Raw genomic sequence first — 14,394 nt, 5'->3', positions numbered from 1 at the left:
AGATTTATTATTATTATTTTTTTATATATTGAAAGCTCAAAATAACTGTATTTATTTGGATCACAAAGTTTTGAACTGTACAAGAGCAATGAGATTCACACCTCTTCACACTGCCCACCCATGCCCCACCTTCTACTGTGGTCCGGCAATAATTTGTCATCTGCTCTCTGTTTGCTAATTCTGACTCACCACCCAAAGAAATTATCCACTACAGGCACAGGAAAATACAGGAAAATGTATGCACAGCATTATCACAGCTACAAATAGTAAACTATTTTTGTCCACTTGAGTGTTTAGTTTCTCTTGATTTAAAAATCCAAACATCACATTGCGAAACATTCCTTAATTATTTAGTGATTACTCTAATCCAACTGAATAGCCTGTGAGTAGTTACATGTCTATTTAATAATGTCAACCACTTATCCCTGATTGCCTAATCGGACCACATTCATTTCACCGTTGAAAATATGAAACCGTGACTCAATCCTTGGTTTTGATGTCACCATACACAACCCCCATTTTATTTCGCATCTACAATAAACATTACTCCAGTAAAAAAATGCACATGCCAAAAAATTCCATTGCTGAGAGACAAGAAGTGGGTTTAATCTTAGCTTCGATACAAACTGAGCTTTAAATTCATAACTCTACTACAACTACTGTGAATTGTCAATAGATATTCAAGTCACCTTAACGTAGAATCCGAGTCACCTTCTATCACATGGCAAACCTGCAGTAATGACTCTGTCTGACAGATAAACACAGGCAGTTTTTCTCCCTAGATAACATTGTTTGTTTAGCAGTTACGCTGTAATGCGACCAAACGCACTTAGTGTTTTCCAGATAGGCCAAACTGAGACAAAGAGGAAAGTGTTTGGCACACAAAGAAGTGGACTGACCAGCCTGCTCCTCTTCAACTGCAATGAGCCAATGTAATCAGGGGTTAAAGCCAAAAAAAAAAAAAATAATATCCTGAGCTTTACGTTTTTTCCAGGGCTTGGGGGTTGCGGGGGCAGACACATACTCAGGGTTATTTGGCAAACAAAAAAAGAAAATGTTTTTCCTTGAAACTAATTAATAACATATCTGCCATTGCCATTAGCTCTTGACAGGCTCAGACTACAGATTATGGTGGTACATTTGAAACAGCAATACCAAGAAAGGTTACTCACTACAGTATGGTGCAAACACAACATTTAGGATGCTTTTGATATCAAGTTTTGCTGGTTAGCTTTGTCCTTGACAGGGCACAAGATGACCTACAATCTAAAACATGAAATTTTCGGAAATTGATTTGTTCAAAGGAAATAACGGTAAATTAAATACTAGGAAATTAATATAAAATAGGAAATATACAAAAACAGTCTACTACGGAAAACAATAGTTCAGTTCAAATAACAACAACAAAAACATTAAAATTATCCAAGAACTGATAACTTAAACAGGGTTTGTACAGATACTGCAAAATAAAATTCCAGGACTTTCAAGGACTTGCACTACTTTTTTGGTTTTCAAGGACTAAAATCAGTCACATTTATTAATCAATATTGTTATTATCTTTCAAATTCTAATTAATAAACTAATAAAACAAAATGGTACAAATAAAGTGCAGCACATGCAAATAATGCAATGACTGTGGCAAAGTTAACATTTAAAAGAATACTATGGCAAAGTTATCGCTTTCCTTATTCAAACTGATTTTTTTTTTCATGAATATATGATTGACCTGAAGACTGAAAGCTATGTCATACACTTAAAAAATTATGAGCTTCATCACGTTCATAGACACTAGGGGTGTGACAATATACTTAGCTCACAAGGTGAGACAAAATGCAAATACTTGGTTCATTAGAACGAGACAATGTTTTAATACTTAAGCAATTTTCAAATTACAAAATATTTGTCTTTTAATCACAAAAAGTAAAACAATGCAGTTGTATTTTTAAATGTTTTATCTAAACTAGTGCTTAACTAATGATTATTTTGCTAATCAAGTAATCTGATATTTTTTAAGATTACAAATCAGTGACAGCGCTACACTGGGACTAGGGGGGGCTATAGCACCGTCAGAATTTTTAATAGCCACGGTTTGAAGTTTAAGTCTAACTAATTTAAAGTCCCAATTTTCCTTTTGTTTCCTCTAAGAATGAATGAAATTACAGAATTTTAAGAAAAACGCAACAACAATTGGGTGATCTGATTATGAACAATAAACACAAACTGTGCAGCAAGTAGTAAAAACAATTGCACAAATTGTATTCTGCAACAATACAAACAGTGCAAATGATTCACAAACTACACACAAAATGAGTGAGAAATATTCAGAGTGCAGCAGAAAAAACAGTGCAAATTAACTTTACAACTATACAAGAATTATTTATTTAATATACATATATATATATATATATATATATATATATATATATATATATATATATATATATATATATATAATTATATATATATATACATACAATATATACATATATATATATACATACATACATATATATATACATACATACATATATATACAAAATATATACATACATACATATATACATACATATACATATATATACATATATACATATATATATATATATATATATATGTATATATATATATATATATATATATATATATATATATTTATATATATATATATATATATATAATATAAATAACCGATCCGCTGGCTGTAATCTGCTTCAGAATTGATTCTACCAGGACATCGCCTAGCGACGGGAAGACATAAATTCTAGTGCTTTATCAGATATGCACCACTGTTTCATCCTTGTTTTCGGTTTGTTTTATGTCAAAGTACTCTGTCGTGTGTTTTTCATGCAAATGTGTTATTTTGTGTTTGTTTTCATGCACACAAGACAGACTTTACTTTCACTTTGCGTTTGTTTATATTTCCAAAGAAATATGCTAAATAGTGGTTCAAAAGACCAAAACCTATGTTTATTGGTTGAATATGGGACAGTTTGAACCAATATGGGCATGGGGGTGGGACTAAGCATCAACAATTGTTCCTCTGTGGCTCAGAGGAACTAAATGCATTGGTTTCTTCTGACGAATCAATGTTGTCAAAATGTGATGACGTAATCACATCCAATATGGAGCCAATATCCAAATGGGAGAAATAGGATATCTCCGAAACCTGGAGAATCTCTGCTTTATGCCACTTTATAAAGCATTAAGATAGGATGTTGTTCAAAAGTTATTAAACATTTAAGAACAACAGTTATTTTTAGCCGTGGGCGGCTCTATCGATCTTTGGAGGTTAATTTGATTATATTAATATATAAAGTAATGATGAGGCAATAATAATTGGCCTCTAATAAAGTATCAAAACCAAGTACGTGATTTTATTGAACAACACTGTTAAATACACAATGTAATATGCCTATATTATAACAAATACCTGCAGAGGGCGCCAACGGCCTGGTGATGTTTCATGTGATTCAATGATGTTTAAATCCATTTAATTTTAATATGTGGCCAAATTCAAGGTCAGAAACTTTTATTTTAAAATTGCGATGTACAATAAATCGCATATTTAGAAATATGTTGTCGTATTCTCCTGTGTTGACATAGGTTTAGATGATTTACATTACAAATCAAGTGAGTTTTCCCAGATGAACATTAAGCAACCCAAACTCACCGCATATACAGAGGAAGAGTTTAGCCCCTTTCACACACACAGTCTTCACTGGTAAATTACCATTAAGAGATCATGTGTGAACAGGACCTTTTCAAAAATCCCAGTTAATTCGTTCTGGCAATAGTATCGTTCTTGTGGAAATGACGTGATTACTCTAAGCTGTTTACAAAGCTCTCCTGCTTTTTTAAGAGCTTTTCTATGTAAATATGATGCTAGATGAAAATCTTTGACCATTGCGCCTCGCAGCTTTTTCAATGTGTCACGCTCGAGACCCAGGCTTCTTTTCCATTCATCAGCTAATGCACGTCTCCTGTTTATAAGAGCAAAAACTTCTGATGGGCAGGTATTGTTAGTTTGACTGAGAGTGAAAGCTGTGTTCCTCTCATACATTGGTAGGCGAACTCATGAACTCAAACGTGATATTAAAAAGTGTTTTTAAATGTAGGACAACTTTTTTTTCCAGCAGCCAAACACCGCACGCCGGAGATCCGGCACGGTGCTGGAGAACTTTAAGCCCTGTGTAATGCTTGTTTAACAGAAAAAATACTGTGCATTTCATAATGCATATTTTTCTATATAGACAAGATAAAATCAAACCTGAAACAAACTAATTTATCTCCACCAAGATTAAGTGTTGCTGTAAACATATGCATACATTGCTTTCAATGTGAATTCTCACATTCGGAAAAGAGCAGAAGTCCTGAGAAAACTGATAACAATCAGACCACATGAATCAGGACCAAATCACTTCATTTGCATCACAGAGTCAACATGTGCTCTCTACCCGCAGTGTCCACTGGCTGAGAACCTCACTTCCAGCCCGCATGCAAATCTACTGCATCAAATAGAAACTTTAGAGAGGGTTGTTTAGTGAAAACAATGTCTGCTTACTTTAATGTTCAGTAGGTAGAAACGTCAGTAGAAACAGGAAGGATAGCTGGGTACAGAATAGTTCTGCCCCCTAATAGTCGACGAGAACAGGCTTGGTCGACCAAAATTTTATTAGTTGCTTATTTGCAGAAAAAAAAATTCCACAGGAAGTTGTGTGGTCACGCAGTCCGTGACGGACAGATCGTTAACGGCTGGTCTTTGTGGAAATATAGTAACTTACATCCAAACTTTCGCCTATCATTCATCAACCCCAAATATGACTTATCAGCTGAAATATGAAATTAGTAGTTAATGTTAACCTAGAAAAATGTGCGCTGTTCAAGTGTCTGTGAGTGTCGAAGCTGAACAGTATCGCACTCACAGCATGACAGATGGAGGCGCTGGTGTGCTCACTTGCTCTTATATACTCTGTCATTTTGCTCATACAGATAAAAGTAATACATCTTTTGAATCTGTAAAGCCTCTACGTTTATTTGTGTGCACTCACAATAACAGCAAAACATTGTGCTTTTGTGAAATAATGAAAGCAAACAGGATGCACTTTCTGCCGTCTCTGCCTCTGTGAACTTGAGCGCGAAACTCGTGCATAGAGCTGCACGATTAACACAGAGAGAGCAGTTACCATGTTTGGTTAAGAAACATCCTCACAAACTGTCTTTTCAACTACACAGTATTATTTCTGTCTTACAGTCATTTATTTTTTCCCAGAAATACTGGGATAAAGTTTATAATTCAGATATAAACATTGATGTCTAAATGGCAGCGATCAAAATAGAGTAAATCCCCTTTTGAAAGTAACTGCGCTTCAAATAACATTTGTCGATTGCATTGTTTTGGCCCTAGGTGGTGACAAGTGACTTACTTAATTATTCGTTTAAAAGAATCGTTCAAAAACGCTGATTCATCCAGTAATGAAACAAGTGAAGTGTTTCCCCTGAAATGCTGATCTTTCTATTCATCAAAGAATCGTGAAATTCATGAACTAAAGTGTTTTAAATGATGATAATGATAATAGTAATTATAATAAAAAAATGTTTCTTGAGCAGCAAATCAGCATATAAGAATGATTTCTGAAGGATGTTTGACTCTGAAGACTGGAGTAATGATGCTGAAAATTCAACTTTGATCACAGGAATAAATTACATTTTAAAATATATTCCAATAGAAAGCAGTTATTTTAAACTGTAAAAGTCTTTCACAATATTACTACTTTTGCTGTATTTTGAATAAAATAAATGTAGGCTTGGTGAGCAGAAGATAATTATTTAAAAAAACATAAAAATTCTTAGTTAAATTTTGGACTGGTGGTGTATATTAAAATGTTTAATAATTCATTCAAATTAATTAGACACTTTTAAATAGACACTGCAGCAATAATATTTTGTCACACATTATTTTATTTAGTTCAGAATCGTGGGAGAATCGTGATCTCTATTTGAGACCAAAAAAATTGTGATTCTCAATTTATCTAGAATCGTGCAGCTCTACTCTTGTATACTTGTCTTACAGACAAGAAAAATATATCTATAGAGAGTGAAATGCCTACTTTTAAATGAAACAATTCAAAACAAAAAAATATATATATATATATTCTTAATCTTACTGTATTCCCTGACGCATTCATCATCATTACTTCTGCCAGTGTGTGGTGGCCAACTTTATGCATGCGCTCGAGCACTTATAAGGCTATGTAGCAACCATCTACGGACACCTTGGCAATTGAATCGCCATTGGCTAGTAAATTTTTTAGTTTACTCACCAGGCTGAAATACTATACTATACTATACTAAATACATATATATATATACATATACATATATATATATATATATATACACACACACACACACACACACACACACACACACACACACACACACACACACATATACACACACAGGTGCATCTCAATAAATTAGAATGTCGTGGAAAAGTTCATTTATTTCAGTAATTCAACTCAAATTTTGAAACTTCTGTATTAAATTCAGTGCACACAGACTGAAGTAGTTTAAGTCTTTGGTTCTTTTAATTGTGATGATTTTTGGCTCACATTTAACAAAAACCCACCAATTCACTATCTCAACAAAATTAGAATATGGTGACATGCCAATCAGCTAATCAACTCAAAACACCTGCAAAGGTTTCCTGAGCCTTCAGAATGGTCTCTTAGTTTGGTTCACTAGGCTACACAATCATGGAGAAGACAGCTGATCTGACAGTTGTCCAGAAGACAATCATTGACACCCTTCACAAGGAGGGTAAGCCACAAACATTCATTGCCAAAGAAGCTGGCTGTTCACGGAGTGCTGTAATCAAGCATGTTAAAAGAAAGTTGAGTGGAAGGGAAAAGTGTGGAAGAAAAAGATGCACAACCAACCGAGAGAACCGCAGCTTCACAAGGAATGGACTGAGGCTGGGGTCAAGGCATCAAATGAACATACTTTCCATAAGGCCAACAATTCACAAAAAATGTTTTTTTTTTTTTTTTTTTTTTATTGGTCTTATGAAGTATTCTTTTTTGTTGAGATAGTAAATTGGTGGGTTAAATAATGAATTAAATGTAGCCAAAATCATCAAAATTAAAAGAACCAAAGACTTAAACTACTTCAGTCTGTGTGCGCTGAATTTATTTAATACACGAGTTTCACAATTTGAGTTGAATTACTGAAATAAATGAACTTTTCCACGACATTCTAATTTATTGAGATGCACCTGTATATATCTTCTTCAGTCTGTGTGCGCTGAATCACACAAACATGTATGTATATGTATATATATATGTATGTATATGTATGTATATTATATATATATATATATATATATATATATATATATATATATATGTATATATATATATATATATATGTATATATATATATATATATATGTATATGTATATATATATGTATATATATATATATATATATATATATATATATATATATATATATATATATATATAATATATATATGTTTTTATAATGTTTGTAAAAGTACAACCATGTATGAATGCATATTGGTCATTTTAATTGAACTTAGGACTGATGCTGGTGCTTTTTTTGGTCATTCAGTGTTCTATGTTTTTTTTTTTTTTGTTTGTGTAAGTACATGTATGAATACTAATAAGAAATATAAAAAAATGCACTAGGATTAATGAGCTGCTGGTGCATGAATTTTTTGGTCGTTTCAGTGTTCGCTGAAATAAAAAAAATACTGATAAGATATAATTAGATAATAATAATTATGAAGAATTATGGAACTACATTATTTTATTTGAACAAAGAATATCGTTTACATACTGCATGTTATGTAAGACTCTCTCGAACTACACTGCGCATAAAGGAAGGCAAGCGACGGCACTATAGGATGGTACACCAAAAACACAACACTGCACTGTGCATGGGTTCATGACTATATCACAATCTTGACGGAGAGGGAAACTCTGAAGTGTGCGTTCGGCTCGAACTGTGCTAAACTTATCGCTAAAATCCAAGAAGAATTTATTAAATCAGACATCAACAGATTTAGTTGGGATTATGATAGAGGGAGCGTACAGCATTTAATCAATTAGCAGATTATCCAAAGGCGACTTACAAATGAGAACAGTAGAAACAATCAGATCAACCAATTAGATTGCCGATTGCACATTAGTTCTGCCCACTACCGAAGAAAGCGGCAGTTATTAAAAGCTGAAGAATTCCAATGGAACTACATTATTTTGACAGCAATTTGTTGTTTACATGTAGATGTGTCTGTTGTGTATGTTATGTAATGTTACTCTATGTATGACTCTATATTGTTTACATGTAGCTGTTTCTATTCTGATTTTTGTGTAAGAGTCTATGGCTCACTATTGTTTTTGGCGTGTCACCAAAAACACAAACACAGGTGCACTGTGCATCCATTGAGATGAACTGAAAAATATCACAGATCGCTTGACGGAGAGGGAAACTCTGAAGTGCTCTGTGTTCGGCGGTGCATCCATTGAGATGAACCTGTAGCAATATGGTCTGTGCTTAAAACTGATATCACAACTCCTAGCTTCCAACTCACACAGCTGGCGAGAAAAAATCCCAGAATTTATTAGTAATTGCTGAAGGCTCAATAATTCCACATCATGTTAGTCACCCAGAGTGAAATGCGAGCAACTACCGTCGGGTCATCTTTGGAGTTGCATAGTTGAGTGCAAGTGAGTTTATGCTCGCAATGTAATGACGTCATGTAGATGGAAGATGTGTAGGCAATTCAAGTCTCATTAGCATGATTTAAATGGTTTATTACTAAACATGTGATAACGACTACTAGCCGACCAGAAAAATCTTTAGTCGAGGGCAGCCCTAGAATATACACTATTTGACGTTTCAATTAGAAAAATAATATATGCCATGTTACTGGAGCTAAAAAATACTTAATGTTCACTGACTACAAATGTGACTGAAACCCTTAACATTCACTTTCCACAGACTGTACCATGTTCTAAATACTGTATTTAGAAACTGAATGATTACCAATTTAATTTTTCATACAAATTCAATGAAGTTATAAAAAAAAAAGAAGTTATACCATGTAATGAATAGTACACATTTAAGATTCTAGGTCAATAATTAAATCATTTATGACAAACAAAAATAAAAAAAACATTAAGTAATACTTCCAGCATATACTTTCAGTATACAGCTGTAATGAAAAGTAAAATTGAATTGAATTGAACGGAATAATTTTTATTTTAGCTTTCTATTCCTCTTCCTCACAGTGTTTGCTTGTACAGTAAGTGCTAGAAAGCGATCTGGCAGAACTGGACCATCAAGCATTCAACGGCTCCCTCAGCGTCATATGAACTAGTGATGCAAACAACACCAATCCCCATCGGCTACACTCAATCAATACCTATTTATTCATTGGTGTTTCTTCCTAACAGGGCAATGCAATATTGATGGGAACACAAATAATCCTGCTCAAAATATTCAATCCATCTTTTAACATGTAACAAAAACAACAACAAGCAACCACAAATGTCTTTCCACTGACATGAAGAAATGTCAAAGACCCTGTTTACACCTGCCATTAACATCCACTTTTGACAATCTGAACTGAATGCCAGTGTAAGCAGGGTCCAAAATGTTTTGCTAGCTAGATCCTTTTATTGTGACCTCATTCAGTGGTAGTATGCATGTAAACATCACTGTGGTATAAACGCTATTCCACCCTGATCACCTGCCAGTCAATCACTGTGCTGAAACAAAGACCTTGTCAGATGGCTTTAAAATGTTCAGTTAATATAGCGGCTTGACTAAAATAAATGAGCATTCTGCTCAAAATGTCCCATCTGCAGTGAGATTAAAATTTGGAAGTATATTTGCAAGCACCAGTCTGTCTGTGCTTGAGTATCAACGTGCAATAACACACTGACGTAGAGAGTGATGTATGCATGATGAGGTCACAAAATCAGGGAACCTCCCCTCAAAACCTATACAGTCTCTGATACGTATTAGGTGAAAGTAGCTTGACCACTTAAAATCAGATTCCACAGATAGGTCTTGATCTCAGGTGTAAATCGGCCCAAAAGTGCGGTTGAGTATCAATTACCTTTTCACCATCAGGCTGAGAGTCTTGTGGGAGCTTTTGATAAGGCAGATGGCCTCTTGTCTGTAGCCGTTGAGAGAAATGTTGTTGACGTTGACAAGTTCATCTCCAGCCTGCAGTCTCGCGGTCGCGGCCTTGCTGCCCTCTTCCACCTGTGACACGACAATACACTCAATCAAATCTCTCTCGTTTCACGACCATACATCACCTACAGATGAACTGACCTGTACCAATAGCTCTGCCTTTGTTGAGAGACTGAAACTAAACAAACTATGACAATATCTGTACAAGCATTCACCTTTTGTAAATGACCTAGCCACTGTCAGGTAATGCAGTGCGTTTACATTATATTATATTAAGCAATATTTTTTGGGATTGGGATAATTTGAGAATATTTTGCTGAGCGTGTTTTTGTGCTAGCCTATTGGGGACTTCCTCAGTCTTTTCATTCATTACTCAATTCATTAAAAACATCTGATTCATTCAGAAACGAAGCAAGAGACTGTCTTCATGATTGAATCATTCACTCAAATGATTTGTTCAAAAATGCAAATTCATTCATTAATGAAGCACAGCTTTGTGTTGCAATGACTCTACTCCGTTTTTTATTTGAAACTATTTTTATTGGCATTCTAACTGCATTCTGCAGTCAATGCATGGACTCTCAAGGCATGTTTTGTTTGGTTTTTGCAACACGAGTGACATCTCACACATCATTAATACAACAATGCACACCTCTCCTAGACACTTCTATGATAAGAAGTGTACATATACTGAATTACTGACTGTATGAAAGAAACCAATCTGATTTTATCATGTGCAAAAGGACAGTGTGGACAATCAGTCCTAAAGATCCGATTTAAAAATCAAGTGTGAGCAAAGTCTTAGAGCATTTCCTAAAGAACTGCACACAGTCAAATGCCAAATACATTATTTGTTGTGTTCTACCCTTAAATGACCACATGAGAAAGGCATGTTCACCTTCTAAATCAGCACAGGGGGGCAAGTCATAAGCTTTCCACATCAACACTTTACTTCCAGAACCGAGCTAAAGCGAGTTAATCATAAATATTCTGTCATAAAGAGCAGATTTCAGGGAACATGTAGCCAAATAGGGTGTTTGGTCTAAACTAAAGTAAATTCCTGACATGATATGTAATACTGCTCTATCTTCCACTAAGCCAGTTACCTGCTATTTGAGCCTAAGTTGTTCATTATTTACTTTGCAGGTATGTCTATTACTCATCAAACATGATTCTCTCTGGGGAGATAATATTCATACACAGGCTTGTACTTTTATCATTATATGTTGCTATTAGTAACATACCATAACATTTTTAGAAGGTCAACTTTAAGCTCAAATAGACAACAAACCTTGAGAGATTATTCTTGCTTGCTTTATCACCAGCTGTGGTAAGATTCAAGAACAAATCGGCCCTATAATAAACTTATCTTACTGCGTATACGTGCTCAGTCAAGAATGCACAAATGTGCCTATTTTAGTTATTCCTTTGTTGCATGCGGTCTTCCCTCCATTTATTATTTTAAAAGCAGCAGGACTCTGTGACATCCTGACCCGAGAGCCCCCCTCGGAGTTTATATAAAAAAGGGAAAACTTTAAGCATGCTGAAATAAGAAGCACTTAGAATAACCTCAAATGTTAATGTTAAACAGGCATGCATTCCGCACGATACTGAGAGAATAAATGACTTAGAACAATGGAAATGTTCACTAGAGGTATCAGACCCACACAAACATAGCAAACACAGTCGGAGTATCAGGGATACGGGTGGGGGTGTCATTTAATGGGAATGTGAGGTAAAGGCAGAGATGAGAGTGAAAAAAAGTTCTTCTCTGTATCATGCATATGCGTGACCTCAAAACGCATCTGCAGAGTCCAAGTTGAGACTGAGTCTGAGCTCAAGACAAGACCATGACAAAGAAAATACGGTCTTTGACTCAGACTTGAGTACGGTTTCAAGTACTACAACATTGACTACCAAATTCACACGTCATTTACATGGTACTTCAAGGTTTGTCAACGAACACAATGGTATTACCATAGTACAAAAAAATCAGGATATAAATCTATTGGATTCACTGTTTGTGCATTCAAAAATCATTTTAGTAAATACAGAACTATTTCAATTAACAATTCTATTTAACTGGATTTCGATTCCATTCAAAAGCCATATTTGCAAATTCAGAACCATTTTATTCTATTTCATTAACAACTCTATTTTGTAACATTACAACACATTTATAAAATACTTCCCACTATTTCTTAGACAAGAATTGAAAAAGAGAAACTAATTCAGACATCAGTGTCTATGAATCAGCATGATCTGATCATTTGAAATTGATATTTATCACAAATTCACAATATTCATTTCATATCATTAATGGGTAAGGCAATGCATTCCACACATTTGTTGGACCTCAAGAATACAACGTAAGCAAATTAATATATAATAATTAATTTACAACATTGTTTCTGTTTATTTAATATCAAAGAAAGTGGTGCACAACGGTATTTATACACGGTGTACATTAAAACATGGATGAAAATATCTTGATTGTATGGCATTCCTTAACAATAATGATAATAATTTGAGTACTGGACCATCAAAGTATATTTTCCAGTACAATAGTAACATTTTTGTCATAATTTAAACCAATAATTAATAAATAATAAAAGTTAAACCAAACTTTTATTTTGGTGGACTGTTGTGCAGACCTCATATAGTAAGACAGCAGGATGAACTGCGTCACTCATTCATACAGACACACAGAAATCTTTAGCAACATCTAGATGTAGGCTAAATATAGGAAATTACTCAAGATTACCAATATTGTGGACACATTTTTTTTCCCCATAAATATTTTCCTGCTAAAAATGTATTGTCCATCCCTACTCTATGGTATTTATGTAAGTGCATGTGTAATACCATGGCTTTTTCCAACATGTATCATAACCTTAGTACCAACTTGGAGTATTATTTAAATACCATGGTAATGGCACCATGGCTCACTGTGTCATGTGCTAATGGCATCACTACAGCCTCAACAACCAGGTGGTATTTTTCTAAGGAATATTTCAAAAGCTTGAAATGTTCCATGACCTTGCAGTCTCAGCGTGGGGTCTTGAGCACGGGGTGGGTGAGTGGTGGATGTGGCTCAGAAGAATGTGGGAGTTCTGCTGACTGGTATCCTTTGCTCTATGCTGACAGAGCACTGAGCTTTTCAGCTACTTTACAGCCTATCCTACTGTGCTCAACACACACACACACGCTCTCTCTCAAACACACACACACACACACACACACACACACACACACACACAATACTCAAAGTACAAATATTCTTCCAAGAGACATCACCTCTCCACAATGGTGCCATTGTCAAATCTTGACAATGACGGTACATACAATACACACCGGGAGCTATAACAGGACTCTGCCTGCACAGAACAATAATATGACTAAGGTTTTTTTCTTTCTTTTTTTTTTCCAACTGAACTTGATCATACACTAAAGAATCTGAGTCGACTCCAGCTACAACAAAAGTGCTGAACTGTAAAGATTAAACTCTTTTGGATGAACACTGTATCTTAGCAAAAACAAAAGAGCACAAGCTCCTTGTAGCTTTGCATCAGAAATGCATCTAAATTCCTGCCCCTCCAGGCAACAAAATAAAGACTGAAAACAGGATTTCAAAAAAGAAAAAGAAAGATAGTTTGCTGCAATTACATTGCATATATCGAGAGGCCTACATCCAGACTCTTAAAGAGTGTTACTGAGTGTGTTTCAGGAGAATGGACAACCCTTGTATGTTCAAAATATCAAGAGAATCATATATATTGGGGATGCACAATGTAATATATATAATATTTCTTAATTTATTTGTATTGTTATACTGAATATATCATCTGACATTGCACATATCAGTTTAATTGTGCATGATCATTTCCCTTATTTTTACACCAAGACTACATTTTCCATCATCTAACACTCACCATCATCTAACACTCACTTTAAAGTTAATTATTCAAAGAACTAAATTATCATTGTAATCTTTAGCAAATCGAAAAATTAATATCAATCTTTCATACTGCACATTATAATGTTGCAATGCCTAAATTATAAAGGACACAGTGTGATTTTTATTTATTTATTTAATTCTCTGTGAAGAACTGCACTACCCATAATTGCTGTCGAGAGATCCACCAATAGAAGTTGCTATTACTGTGT

General features: G+C 34.5%; 1 protein-coding gene across 7 annotated transcripts in view; it reads right to left on the bottom strand.

Moving 5' to 3' along the window:
- Positions 1–14,394, bottom strand: part of LOC109090267 (protein Shroom2-like) — a 53,141-nt gene that overhangs the window by 26,644 nt on the left and 12,103 nt on the right. For all 7 annotated transcript variants that reach the window (XM_042758320.1, XM_042758326.1, XM_042758317.1 and 4 more), the window contains exon 2: positions 10,148–10,296. In XM_042758320.1, coding sequence (XP_042614254.1) covers positions 10,148–10,296 — 149 coding nt within the window. The remainder of the gene's footprint in view (positions 1–10,147; positions 10,297–14,394) is intronic.

This window comes from Cyprinus carpio, chromosome A6 (genome assembly GCF_018340385.1).
Source record: "Cyprinus carpio isolate SPL01 chromosome A6, ASM1834038v1, whole genome shotgun sequence".
Taxonomy (NCBI): domain Eukaryota; kingdom Metazoa; phylum Chordata; class Actinopteri; order Cypriniformes; family Cyprinidae; genus Cyprinus; species Cyprinus carpio.
This window is presented reverse-complemented; position numbering and strand designations above follow the sequence as displayed.